The sequence below is a fragment of the Papio anubis genome, chromosome 7, assembly GCF_008728515.1.
Source record: "Papio anubis isolate 15944 chromosome 7, Panubis1.0, whole genome shotgun sequence".
Taxonomy (NCBI): Eukaryota; Metazoa; Chordata; class Mammalia; order Primates; family Cercopithecidae; genus Papio; species Papio anubis.
The window spans coordinates 158,606,136-158,629,440 of NC_044982.1; the positions used below are offsets into that span (position 1 = coordinate 158,606,136).

At 39.2% G+C, this 23,305-nt stretch overlaps 1 protein-coding gene across 4 annotated transcripts in view; it reads right to left on the minus strand.

The window, feature by feature from the left end:
• Window positions 1-23,305, minus strand: part of GABRA5 (gamma-aminobutyric acid type A receptor alpha5 subunit) — an 81,482-nt gene that overhangs the window by 13,427 nt on the left and 44,750 nt on the right. For all 4 annotated transcript variants that reach the window (XM_003900673.3, XM_003900674.4, XM_009209781.3 and 1 more), the window contains exon 7: window positions 21,077-21,159. In XM_003900673.3, coding sequence (XP_003900722.1) covers window positions 21,077-21,159 — 83 coding nt within the window. The remainder of the gene's footprint in view (window positions 1-21,076; window positions 21,160-23,305) is intronic.

Genomic DNA, 23,305 nt, shown 5'->3' on the forward strand with positions numbered 1-23,305 from the left:
CCTGGAGGGAGGCAGACTGAGGACGTGAGACACGATGGGATTCGTGGAGTGTGGAGGCTGCGGCCCACCCATCACTTTCCTCGGTGGGACTGGGGACGGCATACAGTCATTGATGGCTCCTCCTGGGCTCAAGGCCAAGTGGCATACTAACCCGGGACCAGGGGCACGTGCCTGAGCACTGCCAGCAGGGAGAGCTGTGGAGAGGCCGGCTGGGGCCGAGGCCAGCCTGACCTGAGGCCTCACTGGGAGCAAATCCCGTGAGCCCCTTTCTCCACGGTTAGGGGGCAGAGCCTGGATGATAATCCTTACCAATGAGTCCAATGAAATTATCACTGTAAGGATGAAAGATAACTAGAATCACTGAGTGACATATAACGCATCATCATAATTCACATGATCTTGTTTTTCAAACTACTAGTGACTAGTAAATGGCCTATGGATATTGATGATGCCAATAGCATTAATAATGACAGCAGCAAGAGACAATGTGGTTGCAGTGCGTCAGCTGACATCACCAAGTTCTGCTCTCCTCATCACATTAAGGCTGGGAATAAATGACCTCTCGTGTCCATTTCAGCTCCACTGTTCAGCAACCAACACTAAATTCCTTCTCTGTGTCAGCAGTGTGGCGTTCAATCTTTTTGCGGGGACAAGAGTAAATGAGGCAATCAGGGTTGCAGTGCCAGCATTTGTCTTGATTTAGAGCTCTGGAAAACAGAGCTCACCCGCCTCTGACCACACATCAGCAGAGCCAGGCAAGATGGTCTGAAACATTTTCACTCGCATCGAACTTGGAAATTCATTACCAATTTCCTCAAGGCTTCTTCCCCTGGGTTCACCCTGCCTGTCCTCTCCTAGCCTTGCGAATCCTGACTGGGAGGTAGCAGTGGCGCAAATTCTCGAGGTCTTTCAGAAACCGTGGGTCTTCTGAATAACTACAAAGGAAGTAAGGCAGCGTGGGCCTCACACTCACTACTAGGGTGGCCTTGAGCAACCTCTTTGAGCTCTCGGCCTCAATTTCCCCATCTGTAGATTGGGCAAAATAACCTCCATCTGCTAGTTCACTAGTTCGTGACAAAGTGGGTATGTGAATGTCGAGTATTTAGCACACACCTGACTCACAACAGGTACGTCATCAACAGCAGCTATAATGGACATAACCGTGTGGGCAATGATTTTTGCTTGGTGTCAAATCCGAAAAGGTCTTTTTACTTTAATTTACTTTCTTATTGTTGGTCCAAAGCAAACTCAGTTTGTCAGTCTCTGGTAAGCTCAGGCAACTGTGTGACTCTGTGTGTTCGCTGCCTATGACAATGCAGATTAGAATGTAACAGGTTCTTAGAATTTTTGGGATTTGAAAATGTACAGGGTTTGAGTTACCTAAACTCATATCTCTAGGCTTCCCATTCTTTCTTTCTTTTTCTTTTCTTTCCTTTTTTTTTTTTTTTTTCTTTTTTTGAGACAGTCTCTCTCTGTCGCCCAGGCTGGAGTGCAGTGGCACGATATTGGCTCACTGCAACCTCTGTCTCCTGGGTTCAAGCGATTCTCCCACCTCAGCCTTCTGAGTAGCTGGGATTACAGGCACATGCCACCATGCCCGGATCATTTTGTATTTTTTGTAGAGACAGGTTTTGCCATGTTGGCCAGGCTGGTCTTGAAGTCCTGGCCTCAGGCGATACACCCGCCTCGGCCTCCCCTTCTTTGAAAGCCTGGGCGGGAATGAGCAGAATAACAACAGCACAAGACCTTGTCACAGCACCCCAGTGAGACCATCTGCAGCCTCCTGAGCTGAACAACATGTCAGCACCTAACACGTCAATTGTAAAACTTTGAAAAACACAAATGGATAAAGACATGTTACCTCTGATGGCCTACTGGATACCCAATATCTCTGCTTTAAATTTGACAGTAAAAATGACATCAGTGGGGTTTGGCCACACCCTTTGCCTTGCCCAAGATCAAATGGAAGGTAAGAGGAATAAGCCAATGGGGACGAACAGATAACATGTCTGCCCAGGTACCAATGAAGATACACTCTCATCACTGCGCCACAGTAAGACCTTGCAGAATCACATAGGGTTATGGCCATGACTGGCCTGACGGAGAGAGTCAGAGACCATGTTGTTACTGTTTATGAACTTAATGGGCCCAGATCAGGAAAAAAGAAAAAGAACTGTCGCTCTGCCAGCAGAAAAGACTGTCTGCCTTGCAGACAGCAGTGAGAAGCAAGGCAGGAGGCCAGCAATGTTTAGGAAGAAATCCTTCATGTAACAATTGCTTACCCCTCCCTCATTCGCCAATTGGCTTTTTTACCTTCAATTCACCAGCTCCTTCCAATTATTTCCAATTTCCTCATGGAAAGCAGTATTTCCCAAGTCATCTGATCTTAAAATCGAGCGGCTGTCTTTGAATTACATCCCTCTTTTCCCCTCTACATCCACTTTTCATATCTGGCCACCACCCTGCTCTCTGCTCCCTCACTTCTAAAGACTTCACGGGAATTCCCAGCTTTTGGTTTCAGCTCCACAAATAGTGATTTTTGCATATTCTTCCTCTGCTTCAACAAACATCACTCACCCTGCCTGCTACTTTTTCTTTTTTAAGTTCCGGGATACATGTGCAGGATGTGCATGTTTGTTACAAAGGTACACGCGTGCCATGGTGGTTTGCTGCATCTATCAACCCATCACCTAGGTATTAAGCCCAGCATTCATTAGCTAATTTTCCTGATGCTTTCCCTCCCCACACTACCCTGCCACAGGCCTCAATGTGTGTTATTCCCCACCCTGTGTCCATCTGTTCTCATTGTTTAGCTCCCACTTATAAGTGAGAACATGCAGTGTTTAATTTTCTGTTCCTGTGTTAGTTTGCTGAGGATGATGGTTTCAGCAAAGGACATGATCTTGTTCCTTTTTATGGCTGCACAGTATTCCATGGTGTATATGTACCACGTTTTCCTTATCCAGTCTATCATTGATGGGCATTTGGGTTGATTCCATGTCTTTGCTATTGTGAATAGTGCTGCAGTGAACATATATATGCATGTATCTTTATAATAGAATGATTTATATTCCTTTGTATATACCCAGTTATGGGATTGCTGGGTCAAATGGTATTTCTAGTTCTAGGTCTTTGAGGAATCACCATACTGTCTTCCACAATGGCTGAACTAATTTACCTTCCCACCAACAGTGTAAAAGCGTTCCTGTTTCTCCACAGTCTCGCCAGCATCTGTTGTTTCTTGACTTTGTAATAGTCGCCATTCTGACTGGTGTGAGATGGTATCTCATCGTGGTTTTAATTTGCATTTCACTAATGATCAGTGATGTTAAGCTTTTTTCATGTTTGTTGGCTGCATGAATGTCTTCTTCTGAGAATTATCTGTTCCTGTCCTTTGCCCACTTTTTAATGGGGTTGTTTTTTCCTTGTAAATTTGTTTAAGTTCCTTGTAGATTCTGGATATTAGACAATTGTCAGATGGAGAGCTTGCAAAAATGTTCTCCCATTCTGTAGGCTGTCTGTTCACACTGATAATAGTGTCTTTTGCTGTGCAGAAGCTATTTAGTTTAATTAGATCCCATTTGTCAATTTTTGCATTTTTTGAAACTGCTTTTGACATTTTTGTCATAAAATCTTTGCCCATGCCTACATCCTGACTAGCATTGCCTAGATTTTCTTCTAGGGTTTTTATAGTTTTGAGTTTTACATTTAAGTCTGTAATCCATCTTGATTTGATTTTTGTATAAGGTGTAAGGGAGGGGTCCACTCTCAATTTTCTGCATATCCTGCCTGCTACTTTGACTCTTTCATAGTTAAGACCCTTCCTGTTTGAGTGGTAATGCTACCCTGTCATTTCCCCAGATGAGGCTTCTCTTCTGTTTCAATACCTTAACAACTGATTGGTGGTCATTTGTGTTTTGTTCTGTTTTCCGTTATACCTCTTTCTATTCCAGTCCTACCAGGTTCAGCTCAAAGCATGGTCCTCATAATAAATATTCCCATCTATGAATTCCAAATGGTTTCAACTGCACAAAGGCATTTAACCCAATTTTCCAAATGTGCCCATAATGAGCTCCTTGGAAACAGACCATGGTTCACGCTTCTGTGATCCTCACTGTACCTAGCTGAGTGCTGAATGCTTAACACACCTGCTATAGAATGAATGTTTGTGTCTTTCACAAAATTCTTATGTTAAAATCTAATCCTAAATGGGATTGGTCGTAAGAGCCTTTGGGAGGTGATTAGGTCATGAAGGGGGAGATCTCATAAAAGAGGTCTCAGAGAGACCCCCCACTCCTACCACCATGTGAGGGCACATGAGAACATGGCTGCCTGTGAACCAGGAAGCAGACTCTGATCAGACATCAAATCTGCTAGCACCTTGGTCTTGAACTTCTCAGCCTGCAGAACTGTGAGAAACACGTTCCTGTTATGTATGAGTTACCCAACATTTGGTATTCTGTTATAGCAGCCTGAATGAACACAGATAGAAGTTGGCAGCCGGGCACGGTGGCTAGCACCTGTAATCCCAGCACTCTGGGAGGCCACGGTGATCACTTGAGGTCAGGAGTTCGAGACCAGCCTGGCCAAGATGGTGAAACCCCGTTTCTACCAAAAAAATACAAAAATTAGCTTGGCATTGTGGCAGGTGCCTGTAATCCCAGCTACTTGGGAGGCTGAGGCAGGAGAATTGCTTGAACCTGGGAGGTGTAGGTTGCAGTGAGCCAAGATCATGCCGCCGCACTCCAGCCTGAGCAACAGAGTGAGAATCTGTCTCAAAAAAAAGAAGAAGGAAAGAAAAAGAAATTGGCACCAAGAGTGGGGTGCTGCTATAACAAATACCTCGAAATATGGAAGTGGCCTTGGGACCAGGTTATGGGTAGAGGCTGGAAGAGATGTGTGCTCGAAGAAGCCTACATTTTCATGAATGGACTGTTTACAGCAACTCTGGTGAGGGCCCAGAAAGAAAAGAGGAGAGTTGTAGAGAAAGTCTCCATTTTCTTTGAGAATATCTAAGCAATCCTGAGCAGAATGTTGGTTGGAATATGGACAGTAAAGGTCATTCCAATGAGGTCTCAGATAAAAAACGAGAAACATGTTACTGGAAGCTGGAGGACAGGTGATCCTCGTTACCAAGTGGCAGAGAGCTTGACTGCACCATGTTCATGTTCTGTTCACAGTTTTTGTGGAAGGTGAAACTGGGAGTAATGAAGTTGAAAATTGGCTGAGGAAATACGCTAAACAAAGTGTTGAAGTGGCCTGTTTCTCTAATAGTTTATTGCAAAATGGGAGAAGAGGGAAATGACTTAAAGATGGAATTGTTAGTTAAGAAGGAAGCAGGCCAGGCATGGTGGCTCACGCCTGTAATCCCAGCACTTTGGGAGGCCTAGGCGGGCGGATCACCTCAGGTCAGGAGTTTGTGACCAGCTTGGCCAATATGGTGAAACCCCTTCTCTACTAAAAATGCAAAAATTAGCCAGGCATGGTGGTGGGCACCTGTAATCTCAGCTACTCGGGAGGCTGAAGCAGGAGAATCGCTTGAACCTGGGAGGTGGAGGTTGCAGTGATCGTGCCATTGCACTCCAGCCGGGGTCACAAGAGTGAAACTCTGTCTCAAAAAACAACAACAACAAAAGACAAAAAAAAAAGAAGGAAGCAGAATTTAAAGATTTGGGAAATGTTCAACCTATCTAGTTTGAAAGGAATGAGAAAGCCTGTTTGGGAGAGAATACCAGGGGTGGGGTGTGGCCAAAGGACCATTTAACAAAGACATTCATTAGTCAGCTATCCCAACAGAAGCCAGGAGCTGCTGTGCAAGACAATGGGAGAAGGCAAAGGAGGGATGCTGGTACCTGCAGGACGAGAGGCACCCTGCCCTGCCCTGGTGTGCACTGCCTTACCTCTTGGGCTCCGCTCCCTGCTCTCCAGCACCACACTCCTCAGCCACCCCAGCAGGGGTTCTTGGGGACCCTGGTGTGGTGCGGGCTGCACTCAACAGAGCAGAGGGGGCACGATGGCCTCCACCTAGATGTCAAAGCACCGAGGTTCCAAGCACAGCCATTAGAACCCCAGTCCCAGAGAGCTGTGGAGCACAGGCACAGGCACAAGCTGCTACAGGGGCAGGGGATCCCCAAAGTCATGCAGCCCAATCCTTGCCTGGCAAAAGTGCTGGGACACAGCTGCTGCCCCAGTGTGACTGGAAGATAGGGACCTCTTTCCCCATGGGTCTGCAGGGCAGAGCGTGGGCCAAGGAGGGCTATTCTCAAGTTTTAAGGTCTGATGGAACTTGTCCTGCTGGGTTCTGGTCTTTCTCTGCACCTCTCCCTCCCCTCTTCCTTCTCACTTCTTCCTTTTGGAATGGGAATGTCTATCCTCTGCCTGCCCCCATTGTATTTGGAAGCATACAACTCGTCTGGTCACAGTTTCACAGCTTGAAAAGAACTCTGCCCAAAGATAAATCGTACTTTGGGTCTCACCCATATCTGGTTTAGATGACATTCAGCTAAGATTTTGGGCTTTAGACTTTTGGATTGAAACCATGTGAGAAGAGCATGAATGTTGGGTGTCCAAGGGAAGAATGTGATAGACTAAATAACTGTGTCCCCCCAAAATTCATATGTTGAAACCCTCAGCTGCAAGATGATGGCATTAGCAGGTGGGGCATTTGGAGGTGATTAGTTTATAAGGATGGAGCCCTCATGAATGGGATTAATGCCCTTATAAAAGATGCCCCTGGGAACTCCACCATGTGAGGGCACAGTGAGATGGTGCTGTCTTACCCAGGAAGCAGGCCCTCACCAGACACTGAAACTGTTGGCAACTTGATCCAAAACCTCCCAGCCTCTGGAACTGTGAGAAGTAAGTTTCTGGTGTTTTTAAGTCCCTCAATTTATGGTATTCTGTTATAACAGCCAGACCAAACTAAAGCAACACTCAGAGTACCTCTTAGATGGTAACTGTCTTAGTCTGCTTGGGTGCCTTCTCATTGTCCTCACAAGGCAGAAGGGACGGGAGAGCTCTCTGGGCCTCTTTTATAAAAGCACTAATCCCACACAGGAGGACCCCACCCTCACGTCCTAATCACCTTGTAAGGGCCACACTTCTTCCTACACTGGGGATTGGGTTTCAACACATGATTTGGGGAGGAGACAAACATTCAGATTCCAGTGACAACCAAGGGTAACTAGCACATCAACGTGATTGTTGAAACAATCTAAATTCAGACACCACACAGTTCAAACTTCAGTGTGTTTCTATAAGTGTTGAGACTGTAACATGTTCACACGAGGCACTCAGAAACCTGAGTTCTGGGTCATCCACGCTCATCTGAGTCAGTAGAAACTGGGGATGATGAATGCAACAGCAGGCACAATTCATGTGTCTGAATGGAATAGCAGCTCACTCCAGTGAGATTCACCCCTCATTTCCTGAAATCCTCTCCACTGGAGAACTACCAAAGAAGCTTCCAGTTCTAATTTAGTATGTATTTTCGTGAATCCAGATGTCATCTCATGACTTAAGCTAATATTTAATGAATCACTCCACAAATAAAATGAATGACATAGTCTAAATAGATTCTCTTCCTAAATAGTCTTGTCGTGTTTAAGTATTTGCTTCCAAATGGACACCATGCCATTATCTTTAAGGAATTTCCTTATGGACTGAGAAACATCCTTTTGTAAGCTGAGACTAATTTCAAGACTTGCTGGCATTCTTGAGCGTAGAGATAGCAATAACAGAAATGTCTGTTAATTCAGCTCTGCATTAGAGAAACCGGAGCACGTGGCTCATTAGAATAATGACACATATTGCGTTCCTTTGTCTCCTAATAGCAGAGAACTGTTGAATTGAGTAATTTGAAACTCATTATACTATCACATTTAGCCTCTGCATGCTCAGATGCCAATGGTATAAGTGAACAAGTTGGCCAAGCATCTATTTTTAGTAAATCGAAAAGATGAAAGACAAGAAAGAAAAAATCTTTGTTGAATAGCAATTCTTCTCTTAGAATTATCATGTACTGAGTTGAAATCATATAACTGAGGGAAGGTGAAGTGTGTACAGTTTTCTAGCTCTTGGTCAACAGTATACACACAATACATGACATATGAATAAAATCATTCTTATTGTTTTTCATAGTAATAATATTAACAGTAAATATAAATGAATTATCAACCTCTGAAGCAAATCAAATCAATCTTAAGAGCAGGCAGACAGGCCGGGCACAGTGGTGCAAACCTGAAATCCCAGCACTTTGAGAGGCCAAGGTGGGTAGATCACGAGGTCAGGAGTTCAAGACCAGGCTGCCCAACATAGTGAAAACTTGACTCTACTAAAAATACAAACAAACGAACAAAAAATTAGCTGGGCATGGTGGCGGGCACCTGTAATCCCAGCTAGTTGGGAGGCTGAGGCAGGAGAATCCCTTGAACCCGGGAAGGAGAGGCTGCAGTGAGCGGAGATCACGCCACTGCACTCCAGCCAGGGTGATAGTGTGAGACTCCGTCTCAAAAAAGAAAAAAAAGTAGCAGGCAGATAAAAATAAATTTGACATAAGAGTTCAAAATTCCTACTGAGTGCAAGAAACACTTCCATTGGTTTTATTTCTTATATATAATATAAATCTTATTTTATGTGATTGAATATAGAAAGTGAAGAGTTCTCATTCAATGAGTATTTTAACTTTGAGTGTGATAAATGATTTAACTGCAGTTGGTTCGTTGTTAAATATGATAATTTAGGAAATAATCAGGTCATCACGTAGTTTTTCTTTACCAAAACTTACTTTTGTGCTACCTGCCCTGCTCACCATGAGCATTACATCTGGGTATCACGCTGACTTGAACTTAACCAATGATCAAAAAGATAATCATCTTTGACTTTGAGTGTTTTGTTTTTGATCACATCAAAAGCATAATTTTCATATACAAAGAGTGGCATAATTTCAAGTTGTACAACTCCACTTCCTCTGAGGATGTAAACAAGTAATTTTCTTTCAAAGACATCAATCAGTGATTCCCAAATGAAAGGCCTCAGGGATCTTCAGAGGTCCTTTGTTCCAAGTAATGACGTTCCCAGCCACCCAATGGGAGCAAATGATTTCAATAAATCCCAGAGATAGTCCCTTTCCATTATACTGGTCCCCTCAAATAAATGTATATCTTAATCTCTGTATACATTTAAAGATCATAGTTTGAAAAAGTTGAATTATTTCCATCTAACCTAACTTTTGGCTCATCACGTATACTTCATCTCCTAATTCCAAAACTCTCTTTGTAATGATGGAAGTAATATAAAACGAAATTCTTGAAATCAAAACAGCTTCCGCGTCCAGGAATGGCAGAACGCCTGCATTTAGGTAACATCCATTATCTCTGGATGTCAGATTAAAAACTATTCCCTGAAAACCCGGAGAGACGCAAAGACAAGCAGAAACGGACGGGAGTTGCCACTTAGACGAAGGAACGGCTTTTCACTTAAGACGCTGTGGGTCAGCGCTGTAAGGCAGCTGATGCTCAGATAGGACCCCTCCGTCTCCCTAGCGTGAAGAACCTAAAAAAGAGGCTGGAACTATCAAAGCAGCAGCTGGAGAGTGAGGTGCAAAATCCTAGAAGGGAAAGAGCCACAAGGGAGGCCCACAGTGATGTATACAGATGTACACAATCTCTCCCCCGATCTCTGACTCGCCTCTCAGTTATGCATATGCACGCGGGGAGCATAAGCCTCTAGGAGCCCAACTCCAGAGCAAGAACCACCTGCGTTTCAGGGCTTACCTGCCACAGGAAAGACAGAGCTGGGAGTTCACACTCAGCCAAGTTAACTGGCTTAAAAACAAATAAATAAAATGAACACTTTAAATTTAACAGAATCCAGAGCCTGTGCAATGTAACAATAAAATATCCAGGAGACAACTCAAAATTATTATACTTAAAAGAAAAAGGAAAAAAGGACCTATGCTGAAGAGAAAATGCAATCAGTGCAGACTAATCCCAACAGGATTCAGATGATGGATTTAGCATATGAGAATTTCAAAGTAGCGATTATAAATATGCTTGAGAATACAAAAGAGAATATGTAATGCTTTATAATAAAAAATTGCTGTAATAAAAAACTAACAGTAAATCCTAGTAGAGAAATTGAAACTTTAAAAGAATCCAATACAAATTCTAAACCTGATACATATTATATACTGAATAATGAATTTACTGTTTAGGCTTAAGAGCAGATTGGAAATGACTGAAGAAAGAGTCAGTGAACTTGAGGCACTAAATATAAATTATCCAATATAAAAAATAGAGAGGGAAGACAATGGTTAAAAACATGAACACACCCCTAGTGACCTATAGGATTACACCAAAAGGAACAGTACATGTGATTAGAACCTCACATAAAAAAGAGAAAGAAGATGAGACAGAAAAAAAAAATATTAGAAGAAATAATGGTCAAAATGCCTCAAATTTGGTGAAAGACAAATTTAGAGTCAAGAGGCTCAGTAAACCACAAGAAGTATAAATTAAAATGAAAACAAAATCTAGGGGGATTGCCACTTTCAGAAAGATGAAAATGCATTTTCCTCTACTCCTCCCACTAAAAATAAATATCATATTTTATATTTATAAATAAAAGTGCATATTATATATAAAATAAATGTAGGAAAAATCTGAATGGTAGAAAGAAGCAGGCAGATAGGCCTTGGGACCAAAGGGATGGCCCAGTGGTGGCTGTTTGGTTTTCTTCCTGTCTTACACATCCCAGGTTTGGAAGCTAAAGAAACTGGCAACTTGGAAACACCAATGGGCCAGACAAACGAAAACTGACGCCTGTGTGATCTAACCACAGGACCAGAAAGGGTGCAACCTAGTAGGACAAGAAACTTTTAGACACTGACCAATGTACTCCAACCAAGCATCCCAGAAAAAAATGTGGCCCTACTCCATTCCAGGCCAGCAAATGCTGAACAGACAGCTAAGACTCCTGCCCTCACCAGGGGCCCGACCCACTGATGGAGTGACACCAGAGAAGGCCACATAGTAAGGGGCCAGGACACTCATTCCTGCCAAGCTGCAGTGAGGCCCATCCCATCCCCCAGTGATAATAAAAGCCATGTGGGAAGCCTGGAGTTTCATCTAAACCAGTAGGTGCAACTCCCTCCTGCTTTTTATGCCTTTTATGGGAATCATGACAAAGGATTAGTAGATGTTCCAAATTTTCTCCACCGCTTGGCAGTAATGAGGCCATGCATATGGCGTCAGTGGAAGCTGTGGGAAAGTTGAAGTCACCCCAGCTCCTCTCATCTAGGGAAGTATCAGTCGAGGCCTAGCATGGATCTGGAAGTCCTGTACACACCAGCATTAACAAGGAACCCCAGGCACTCTTGGGTCAATAGAGGCTAAGCTGGAACCTGATTTCTGCCCTGACCCAGTGATAATGAGGCTGTACCGCACCTTCCCCTGACAAAACAGTGAGAAAAAAAAAAAAAAAAAAGCCTTGTATTATAACATACAGAATAACCAGGTTATGATAGAAAATTATTCGTCAAACCAAGAGTGAGGGAGATCAAACTGAATAAAAATAAATCAATGGATGCCAAAGCAGAGATGACAGAGATGTCAGAATTACTGGGCAAAGGCGTTTTTAAAGCAACCATTGTAAAATGATGCAACGACCAAGTACAAACATGCTTGCAACAAACTTTTAAAAAACTGAAAGTCTCAACACAGAAACAGAAGCTACAGGAAAAAAAAAAGGAAGTTTCAGTATTAAAAAATAAAATATCCATGATAAAAACTTCCTTAGAGGAACAAAATAAGATGGAGGGGAAAAAGGAAAAAATCAGAGAATTGAAGAGAGAACAACAGAAATTGTCCAATCTGTAAAACAGAAAGAAAATAGATGAAATGAAAAGGTCCTCAAGTACTTGTGAGAGTATAACAAAAGAGCTAAGATCCATGCCTTGGAGGTCAGGGAAGAACAGAAATAGGCTGGGCCAGAAAGAGTGTTCAAATAATTAATTCATAAAACTTCCCAAACTTGACCGAAACCTACAGAAACAAACAAGCACACCAGAAAGGTTACTGGTGTAGACCAATAAACCTATAAATATCATATGCCTACACCAATAAACATCATAGTCAAACTTCTGAACACTAAAAACAAAGAAAAAACAAGTCTTTAAGGTAACAAGGCAGAAATGAGACCTTACCTATAAAGAAAAAAAGATCTGAAAGACAGCAGATTTCTCATCAGAAACCTGGAGAAGGAAGTGGCACATTTTTCAAGTGCCAAAAGAACTGTCAAAGCTTAATCCTATATCCAGTGAAATATCCTTCAGTAATCAAGGGCGGAAGTCAAGACATGCTTAGATGAATAAAAACTAAGACAATTTATTGCCAGCACACCTACCCTGAAATAATGGCTAGAGAAAGTTTGCTTAACAGAAAGATAACCATAAAAGAATGAATCTTGGAACACTGAGAAGGAAAAAAGAACACAGTAAGTAAAAATATGGATAAACATAATAAAACTTCCTTTGTCTATTGAGTTTTCAAAATTAAGTTTGAAAGTTCAAGCAAAAATTGCAACAGTCTCTGATGTGGTTCAAGATGTATGTAGAGGAAATGTTTAAGGCAACTGTGTTAGGATTAGGGAAAGGTAAAGGGATGTAAAGGGAGGTAAGGTTTTCATATTTCACTTGAACTGGCAAAATGAGTATACAGTAGACAGCGATAAATTTTGTATATATAAAGTAATGCTGGCCAGGCACAGTGGCTCATGCCTATAATCCGAGAACTTTGGGAAGCTGAGTCTAGAGGACTGCATGAGGCAAAGAGTTTGAGGCTGCAGTGTGCTATGATCACCCCACTGCACTCCAGTCTGGGCAACAAAGCAAGACCCTGTCTCTTTAATTAACTAATCAATTAATTAACACCTAGAAGAACCACTGAAAAAGCTATACAGCAATGTGCACATGATAACATTATAAATAAATCAAAATGGAATAGTAAAAAATGTCCACAGTAAGACAGACAAAAGAAAACAAAGAAATAAAAACACAGAAAAAGCAGAAAGCCAAAGAAATGGCAGATTTAAGCCTTAACATTTCAATAGTTACATTAAATATACAGAGTGTAAATATATCAATTAAAAGAGAAAGTAAATTTAAAAATCTGAGCTATGCTATTTATAAGAAATTCACTTTTTATATAATGATATATAGAGGCTGAAAGTAAAAACATGAAAAAATATTTATCATTCAAATATTAATCAAAAGAAAGCAAGACTGGCCACATTGAATTGAGTTATATGGAATTCAAAGCAAAGAAAAATTTCCAGAGACAGAGAGAAATATTAAATAGTAGACACCAACAATTGTATATGTGTATGCACCAAATAACACAGCTAAAAACTATGTGTAACAAAAATTGATTAACTTGAAAGTGGAAATAGACAAACAGACAATTACAGCTAAAGATTTCAGTGCCCCTTTCTTAAGAACTGATCCATAACAATGAGACAGAATCATCAAGGATAGAGGTGAACTCAGCGCCATCATAATCATGATAATCTAATCAAAATTTGTAGACAATCCACCCAGCAACCACAAGCTACACATACTTTTCAAATGTTCACAGAATAAATATCAGGTAGGCCATATTGTGCATAAAACAATCCTCAAAAATTTAAAAGAATTGTAGTGATACAGAGGGCATTCTCTTGATATGGTGGAATTAAACTAGAAGTCAATGACAGAAAGATAACAGAAAAATCTACAAACAGTTGGAAACTAAATAACATATATCTAAACAATATGCGGGTCAAAGGGAAAGTCTTAAGGGAAATTTCGAAATACATTTATGAAAGGAAAATACAACGACTAAAAATTCGAGCAAAACAGTTAAGGCAGTGCTATAGAAACATTTATAGCATTAAATGCATAGATTAGAAGAGAAAAAATCTCAAATCAATAACCTAAGTTCCCACCTTAAGAATCTACAAAAAAGAAATGCGAACTAAATGCAAAGTAAGCAAGAGAAAGAAAATAAAAAGATGAAAGCAGAAATCAGTGAAATAAAAAATAGAAAAGCAATAGAGAAATCAATGAAACAAAAAGCTACAAATAATAAGAAGATCAATAAAACTGACAAACCTCTATCAATCTTGCTGAGAGAGTAACACAAATTACCAGCGTCAGAAATAAGAGATAACACTACAGACACTGCAGACATCAAGACAGTAATACAACAACTATGAACAACTCTACACAAATTTAATATAACTTAGATAAAATGAACCAATTTCCCAGAAAACACAATTTACCCAAACTCACCTAATAAGAGGTACCCAATTCAAACAGTCTTAAACACTTAGAAAATTTAAAGCATAAATATCTCCCTAAACAGTTACCTTCAAGCCCTGGTGGTTTCAATGAAGAATTGTAACAAATATCTTAAATAATCAACACCTATTCTATACAGTATTTTCTAGAAAATAAAATAGGTGGGAATACTTTCCACTTTATGAAGCCAAGATTACCCTGGCGCCAAAACAAAAGATATTATAAAAAATATATATATATGCAAAAACTCATTTACAAAATATTATCAAATTGAATTCAACAATACATAAAAATAATTATATGTGATAACCAAATAAAGTTTATTCCAGAGCTGCAAGGCAGAATGTAACCCACCATTTAACTGGCTAAAGAAAACTCACATGACTATATGACCTGATGCAGAAAACACGGAAAGACAGCTTTTCTGAGGGCTGTCTGAGGAACTGGTTTCAGTCTTGCTTGTCTCTGAGTGCTAGTGGGATCCAGCATACCCTAGATGCCTAGGAGCTGCTTAGAATAAAGGAAGTGAGTTTGACCAGCGCCAAGGTTGGAGAGGCCCCCAGAATCTCTGGCAAAGGTGGACTGGTGAAGGTCTTTCCCTGTACAATGCCAGTTTGTGAAACTGGGAGAGGTGAACGTTTTATTTAATGTGCACACCAAATACAGAATATAAAGAAATGAGGAACAGTGATATATGTTCAATAAAATGAAACAAGACGAATCTTCAGAAACTGATCCTAATGAAATGGAGTTATATAATTCACCTGACAAGAATTTAAAATAACCACTATAAAGATACTTACTGAAAACAATATATGAGCAAAGTGAATTTTCAATAAAAAGCAAATATTTTTAAATTACCAGAAAGAAATCATGGAGCTAAAGAATACAATAACAGAACTGAAAAATTCCTCAGAGGGATTCAACAGCAGACTAGATCAAGTAGAAGGAAAGATCAATTAATTTAAAGATAAGTCAGCGGAAATTATTCAGTCAGAGGAGCAAAAAGAAGAACGAAAAAGAGAAAAGAAAGCTTAAGAGACTTATGGGACACCATCAAGTGACTAATAAGTATACTGAGTTTTAAAAGGAGAAGAGAGAGAGAAAGAACAACAACAACAACAACAAAGCTTATTTAAAGAAATAATGGCCGAAAATTTCCAAGTCTGGGAAAGGAAATAGAGAAACAGATCTGGGAAGTACAGAGGATTCCAAATAAGGCAAACCCAGAGAAATCCACACCAAGACACATTATAAACACATTGTCAAAAGTCAAAGACAAAGAATTTTCAAAGCTGCCAGAGAGAAGCCACTTGTTATAAATAGTCATGTCATAAGATTATGAGTGGATTTCGTTCATCAGAAATCTTGCAGGACAGTAGAGAATGATAGAACATATTCAAAGTGCTGAAAAAAGGTATACCTGGAAGAACTCTCCTTCAAAAATGAAGGCAAGACAAAAACTTTTCCAGAAAAACAAAAGCAGAAAGTACACATCGCCACTAGACCTGACTTGCAAGAAATACTAAAGAGAGCTTTCTCAAGTTAAAAGAATGCTAAATGGCAACACAATAGCATAAGAAAGTATAAAACTTGTTGGGAAAGGTAAATACACAGATAAATAAAGAATACTGTATTGTTGTAACAATGATGAATAAGTCACTATTAATTCTCATATAAAAGTCAAAAGGCAAAAGTATTAGAAATAATTATAACTAAAAATGTTAATGATGCACAATATAAATGGATGTAAATAAGTGTGTGGGAAATAGTAGTGAATGTGTAGTCTTTATATGTGATTGAAGTTCAGATATTATCATAAGATAGACTGTTACACGTTTAAGATGTTTTTTTTTTTTTGAGATTGAGTCTTGCTCTGTCGCTGAGGCTGGAGTGCAGTGGTGCGATCTTGGCTCACTGCAAGCTCCACCTCCCACGTTCACGCCATTTTCCTGCCTCAGCTTCCCGAGTAGCTGGGACTACAGGTGCTTGCCACCACGCCTGTCTAATTTTTTTTCTATATTTCTAGTCGAAATGGGGTTTCACTGTTAGCCAGGATGGTCTCAATCTCCTGACCTCGTGATCTGCTCGCCTCAGCCTCCCAAAGTGCTGGGATTACAGGCGTGAACTGCCACACTCAGCCATGTTTAAGAAATTTTATGTAAGCTACACAGTAACCACAAAGTTAATAACTATAGAAGTTACAGAAAAGAAGAGAAAGGAATCAAAGCATATCAATACAAAAAAAAAAAATTAATGAAGCACAAAGACAGCAGGAGAGTTAAAGAGGAGCAATAGAAATAAAAGACAAATAGAAACAATTACCAAAATGGCAATAGTGAATCCTTCCCAATCAGTATTTACTTTAAATGTAAATGAATTAAACTCCTCAATCAAAAGACACAAGAGAGTTTGAATGGATAAGAAAACAAGATCCAACTCTGTTTTTTGTGGTTTTTTTCTTTCTTTCTTGAGACAGGGTGTCACACTATTGCCCAGGTTGGAGTGCAGTGGGGTAAATATTGCTCACCTCAGCCTCTGCCTCCTAGGTTCAGGTGAGCCTTCTACCTCCACCTCCCAAGTAGCTGTGACTACAGGCATGCACCACCATGTCCAGCTAATTTAAAACTTTTTTTTTTTTTTTTGTAGAGATGGTGTTTTCTCACATTGCCCAGGCTGGTCTTGAACTCCTGGGCTCAAGCGATCCACTCACCTCGGCCTCCCAAAGTACTGGGATTACACAACTCTACTCTGTCTACAAGAAACTCACAGTAGATTTAAGGACACACATAGACTGAAAATGAAGGGATGGAAAAGGATATCTCATGACAAAGGGCCATGAAAAGAGAGCAGGGGTGGCTATATTTACATAAGGCAAGATAAATTTAGGTTAAAAACTGTCACAAGAGATAAGAACAATATATAATGATAAAAAGATTGATTCACCAGAGAGATATAACAATCATAAGTAAATATGCACCCAACGTAAGAACAACTGAAAATATAATGCGAACATTGACGGGACTGAAGGGAGAAATAGCAGTGCAATAATAGTAGGAGATTTCAATACCTCTCTCTCAGTTATGGATAGAAAAACCAGACAGAACATCAACAAAGAGGTACAGTGGGCTGGAACAACATCAGACATACACAAAACACTTTAACTGCAGCAGAATACACATTCTTCTAAAGCACACACAGAACGTTCACATTTTATGTCACAAAACAAATGTAATAAATTTAAGAAGACAGAAATTTCCTACCACTATGGAATGAAACCAGAAATCAACAGCAGAAGAAAAACTAGAAAATTCATACATATGTGGAAATTTAACAACACATATTTGTACAACTAATGGGCCAAAGAAGAAATCAAAGGGGAACTTAGAAGATATCTTGAAACAGACAAAAACTGAAAATGCAGCATATCAAAACTTATGGGATATAAGAAAAGCAGCACCAACAGGGAAATTTATAAACAACTCCTCAAGGAATTAGAAAATGAAGCACAAACTAAGTCTGAATGTAGTAGAAGGAGGAAAATAATAATTGGAGCAGAAATAAATGAAGTAGGGAATATAAAAACAATAAAAAAGAATCAGAGAATCAGCAAAGAGTTTGTCCCTTGAAAAAAAAATAAAATTGACAAACTTTTATGTAAACTAAGAAAAAAGAAAAGTCAAATAAATAAATTAGAAATAAAAGGAGACATTGCAACTGATGCCACAGAAATGAAAAGATTTGTAAAAGACAACAATGAACAATTATATGCCAATAAAATGGATAATCTAGAAGAAATGGGTAAATTCCTAGATACATACAATCTACTAAGACTGAATCACGAAGAAATAGGAAGTCTAAATAGATCAATAACTAGTAAGGAAGTTGAATCTATAATCAAAACCTCCCAACAAAGAAAAGCCCAGGACCAGATAGTTCACTAGTGAATTCTACCAAACATTTAAGGAAGAATTTAATCCAATCCTTCTCAAATTCTTCAAAACAACTAAAGAGGAACAAAACTCACACTCATGAGTCCTGCATTACTCTTATATGAAAAGCAGTCAAAAATATTCCAAGAAAAGAAAACAAGAGGCCAATGTCCTTGATGAATATAGATGCCAACTTCCTCAATAAAGTCTCAACAAACTGAATTCAACAATACATTAAGAGGTTTATATCAAGTGGAATTTATCTCTGGGATGCAAAGAAAGTCCAACACATGAAAATCAATTAATGTAATACATTACAATTAAGAGAATGAAGAACAAAATGTAATACAATTAAGAGAATGAAGAACAAAAATCATTTGATCATCTCAGTAGATGCAGAAAAAGTGTTTGACAAAATTCCACACCCTTTCATTATAAAAATTCTTGGTACACAAGGAATAGCAAAAAATCACCTCAATATGATAAATGCCACATATGAAAATCTCACAGTGAATTGCATACTCAATGGTGGAAAACTGAAAACTTTTTCTCTAGCATCAGGACAAGGCAAAGATGCCCACCCACCATTACCACCTCTATTCAGTATAATACCTATCCAGGACGATTCAACAAAAAAAGGAACTAAAAGACATACAAATCATAAAGGAAGAAGTGAAACTCTCCCTATCTATAGATTACATGATCTTACATACAGAAAACCCTAAAAACTCCACCAAAAGACTGTTAGAATTAGTCAATAAATTCATTAAAGTTGCACAATACAAAATCAACATCAAAAATCAGTGCCATTTCTATATATTAACAATGAAGTATCTGAACAAGAAATTAGAAAAACAATCCCACTTAAAACAGCATGAAATAGAACAAAATAATTAATGAACTTAACCAAGGAGTTGAAAAATCTGTACAATGAAAACTACAAAATAGTGATGAAATAAATTAAAGAAAACACAAACAAATGGAAATACACCACTCATTCATGGATTAAAAACTTAATGTTATTAAAATGTCCACACTCCCCAAGTGATTTGTAGATTCAATACAATGCCCATCAAAATTCCAGCAGCAGTTTTTATAGAAATAGAAAAAACAATGTTTAAAATCATATGAAATAACAAAAATCCCCAAATATCCAAAACAATCTTGGGAAAAAAAGACAGCTGGAGGCATTCCAAAATATGTTACAAAGCTACAGCAATTAAAACAGTATGGCATGGGCATACAGACAGACATAGAGACCAATGGAACAAAATAGAAGGTCCAGAAATCAATCCATGCATACACAGTCAACTGATCTTTGACAAGAGTGCCAAGAATACAAAAATGAGGAAAAAATAGTCTCTTCAACAAGTGATGTTTCTTTTTAAAGAGGAAGGGAAAAATAACTGAAACAATAAGTGTAAAAAAATTAATACTTGGAGAAATAAATATTTCAGAAATATTTTTAAACATTCTAATTTTCACAGTAAGGAAAATGGATTACATTTTCCAGTAAGGCATAGAACTTTTCAACTTGTATATATAATGAAACAGGAAACAGAAAAAAAAAAAGGATAGAAGATATCCCAGGCAAGAATTAAAGAAACTAGTGTGGCAATATTAATATTAGACAAAATTTAGTTGCATAGGCATTACATGTTCAAAGAGAGATGATTTATAGTGATAAGACATGCATCCTGTCAAGAAGCTATAAATATAATGAACTTTTATAGTAATGATGATGATGGGCATTTATTGAACACTTTAACTGGTGTTACTCTGCCAGTTTCAAACATATTACAACAGCTCTCGTCTATTTTATGAGAGCTTAATGAGGAGAGAGGCTCAGAGACTCTAATTAACTTGCCCACAGTTACTCAGCAGAGGAGTGAGAGAGCCAGGATTCAAACCCATAGTTTCCATGCTTCATCTCAACGAGAACATTGTGCTTTCAAAGTGAAAACTTCATATAGCATGTGCGCAAGTGAAGAGTAAAAAGAAAGATGGAAACTAGATCAATTTCAAGTCTGCTCCAAATATCTCACATGTGGGGATGATGCTGAAACAATAAGTGTAACAAAATTTAACATCTGGAGAAATAAATATTTCAAGAATATTTTAAAACATTCTAATTGTCACAGTAAAGAAAATAGATTACATTTTCCCATAAGACACAGAACTTTTCAACTGTCTCAACTGTCAATTCCTCTGTCTGGAATGGCTGGAATCCAGGAATTCCTATTAGAATTGTGTAAGTATATATCTATAGTAATGTGATACAGATAATTTGTTTATTTGTTCAAGCAACACAAATTTCCTAAAATGCTGAGCGTTCTGGGTGAGCACTGACTATGAACATGACAGATGAGGCTGTTACTCTTATGAAACTTTCTAGAAGAAGTGAGTCAACACAGCGATGATTACAGCACAATAAAAAATATCACTGGCTGGGTACTGGGTACTGGTCACCATTGACGAGGTGACCTGTAGTCTGAGATGCAAAAACAAAAAAGAACTGCCTACTGGAGATCTGAGGAGAAACACCCCCAGAGGGGCACATCCCAGATTGTTCAGTGATGTCACTGGCATTGTCATAGTTTATCCTAATCTGTGATGTGTGGCAGGTGTTAATGACCCCATTTTACAAACAAGAAAGCTAGTCTGGGGAGAGCAAAACACTCTCCAGGCTTCTTAAACAGACTGCATCCTACTGTGCTTATGTATATGCAGAACCTAAATTCCTCTGAATAAATGTGGAATTGATCCCCAAAATATATGTCCAAGGCTCTTACTTGTGAAAATAACTTACAGCTGCCAAATTTCAGAGGGCAAGCGTGCGCATCCATCGGGAAGTCCTCAAGCTGCATGGGGCACTCGGCAGAGATGGTCAAGCTAAAAAATAAAAGATCAAGACCTTTCAATGACTCTCTCACTCTAGCCATTCACTGAGCCACCATCATGTCCCAGAAAGCCATATTAAGTACTTTTAAAATGTAATGTCTTTTATGAGATTATCTGAACTACCCCACCAAATTACATAAGTTTGTGTTGTAGGTGAGTATCATTCAGAAATAAGGCTTAAATCAAATCTACTCAGCAGTTCAGTGGCTTAGGGTGTGTGTCTATACATACATTACTGCCTGTAAAACAATTTAAGATGCCTTTAAAAGTTATTTATTCCTTGTTTCCTATCCCTTATTGAGCATTATCATAAAGCTTTCCTTGACAGAACTGAAAACATACGCATTTGCTAAAATGGCTTATAAGCTCAAAAAATATAAATGTAGAATAAATGCACATATATTTGTAGAATATGGGAAAATACAGAAAAAGTTTAATAAAATTACAAATATCTACTATTTCACTTATAACTTCACGTGGTACATTTAGCACAGAGTTTTCCTACATGCCCAAATTTTGACCAGAACCTGGCTATAACCATTGTGTAATGGGCCAATATGAAACTGTATAGTAAGTGAACCCATAATAACAATCTTCTGGTACACCCGAATTATTATTTTTTAATCCAGGCCTAGTCTTCCAAATTCTAATATCACCGAGCACTACCACTGTCACCGGTAACTACAATAGTGATGGTAACAAGAGCTGGCATGTCTGTGCCAGGCAGCCTGTGAGGGATTCTACCTGCATTGACTCATCTCACCCTAACAGCACGGGGAGATCTGGTGCTATGACCATCTCAGTATACAAAGAAGAAAAGTGAGGTGTGGATATTAAGGAGTTTGGGGCCAAGAACGCAGAGTTGCTCAGTGGTGGAGCCATGACAATCACCCAGGCTGCCTGGCCCTGGCTGCAGAGGTCCCTGAAAGGCACCACCACACGCGGCATAGGCAGGGCTCTGTTCTGTAGGAAGCCAGTGTACTCCCAGAGCTGCCACACCGTGGTGCTTTCATTTCTCTACCACCTTTGCCAATTAGGGATGATTCTAAATTTTATTAATGAGTCCATCTTCTGTTCCTTAGTTCTTCTTTCCATTATTTAAAATAAATGAGATTACATACAATGAAAGATGGAGATACAAAACGCTCAACTTCGAGTGCATGTTATAATTCTATTTTTAGAGCAAATAATAATTCAAGGTTACATTAGTGCTATTGTTCATTCCTTGTTATTTAAGACTGAATGTCCCTGATTAGCCTAGGGTGAGAATCAAAACGTAAACATCCATTTTTGCTTTTACTACTTCCTTCTGTGAAATAGATTAACCTTTTGCTGTTAAATTGGGCACATAATTCACACGGTAATTGCAGACTGAGTAGTCAATGTGTGCATTCTCTGAATGAAACTAAAATACATGTCAGTGGAAGGAAGGTCCGTGTCCTTCAAAGATAGGAAATCTTCTGTTGCCAAAACTTTTGACGGACAGTTTCCCCAAAGATAGAGTGACTCACGGAGGCCTGTGTGTTAGATGATCTAGAACAAAACACAAAAGTCTCACGTTCAGGCAGGGAGAGGATTTTTTTTTTTTTTTTTTTTTTTTTTGAGACAGTCTTGCTCTGTTGCCCAGGCTGGAGTGCACTGGTGCTATCTTGCCACACCACAATCTCCACTTCCCAGGTTCAAGCAATTCTCCTGCCTCAGCCTCCTGAGTAGCTGGGATTATAGACGCCCAACACCACACCTGGCTAAATTTTGTATTTTTAGTAGAGATCATGGTTTCACCATGTTGGCCAGGTTGATCTCGAATTCCTGATCTCAGGTGATCTGCCGGCCTCAGCTTCCCAAAGTGCTGGGATTATAGGTGTGAGCCACTGCACCTGGCTGGGAGAGGATTTTTTAAATGATATTCCACACATATTCCTAGAATAACAAGAAAATTATAAACATCTACCACCTCACTTATGATTTCACCTTCATTTAGTCCTCAGTTTTTCGACATGTACATATATTTTCTTTTCATTCTTGGTGTATGTCAGTCTTCTTTACACCTAACATTAGAGCAGAAGTACTTTCCCTATCACCAAAATCTTTATATAATCATGACATTAAAAGGTTAAATATTTGATTCTAGCGTGCA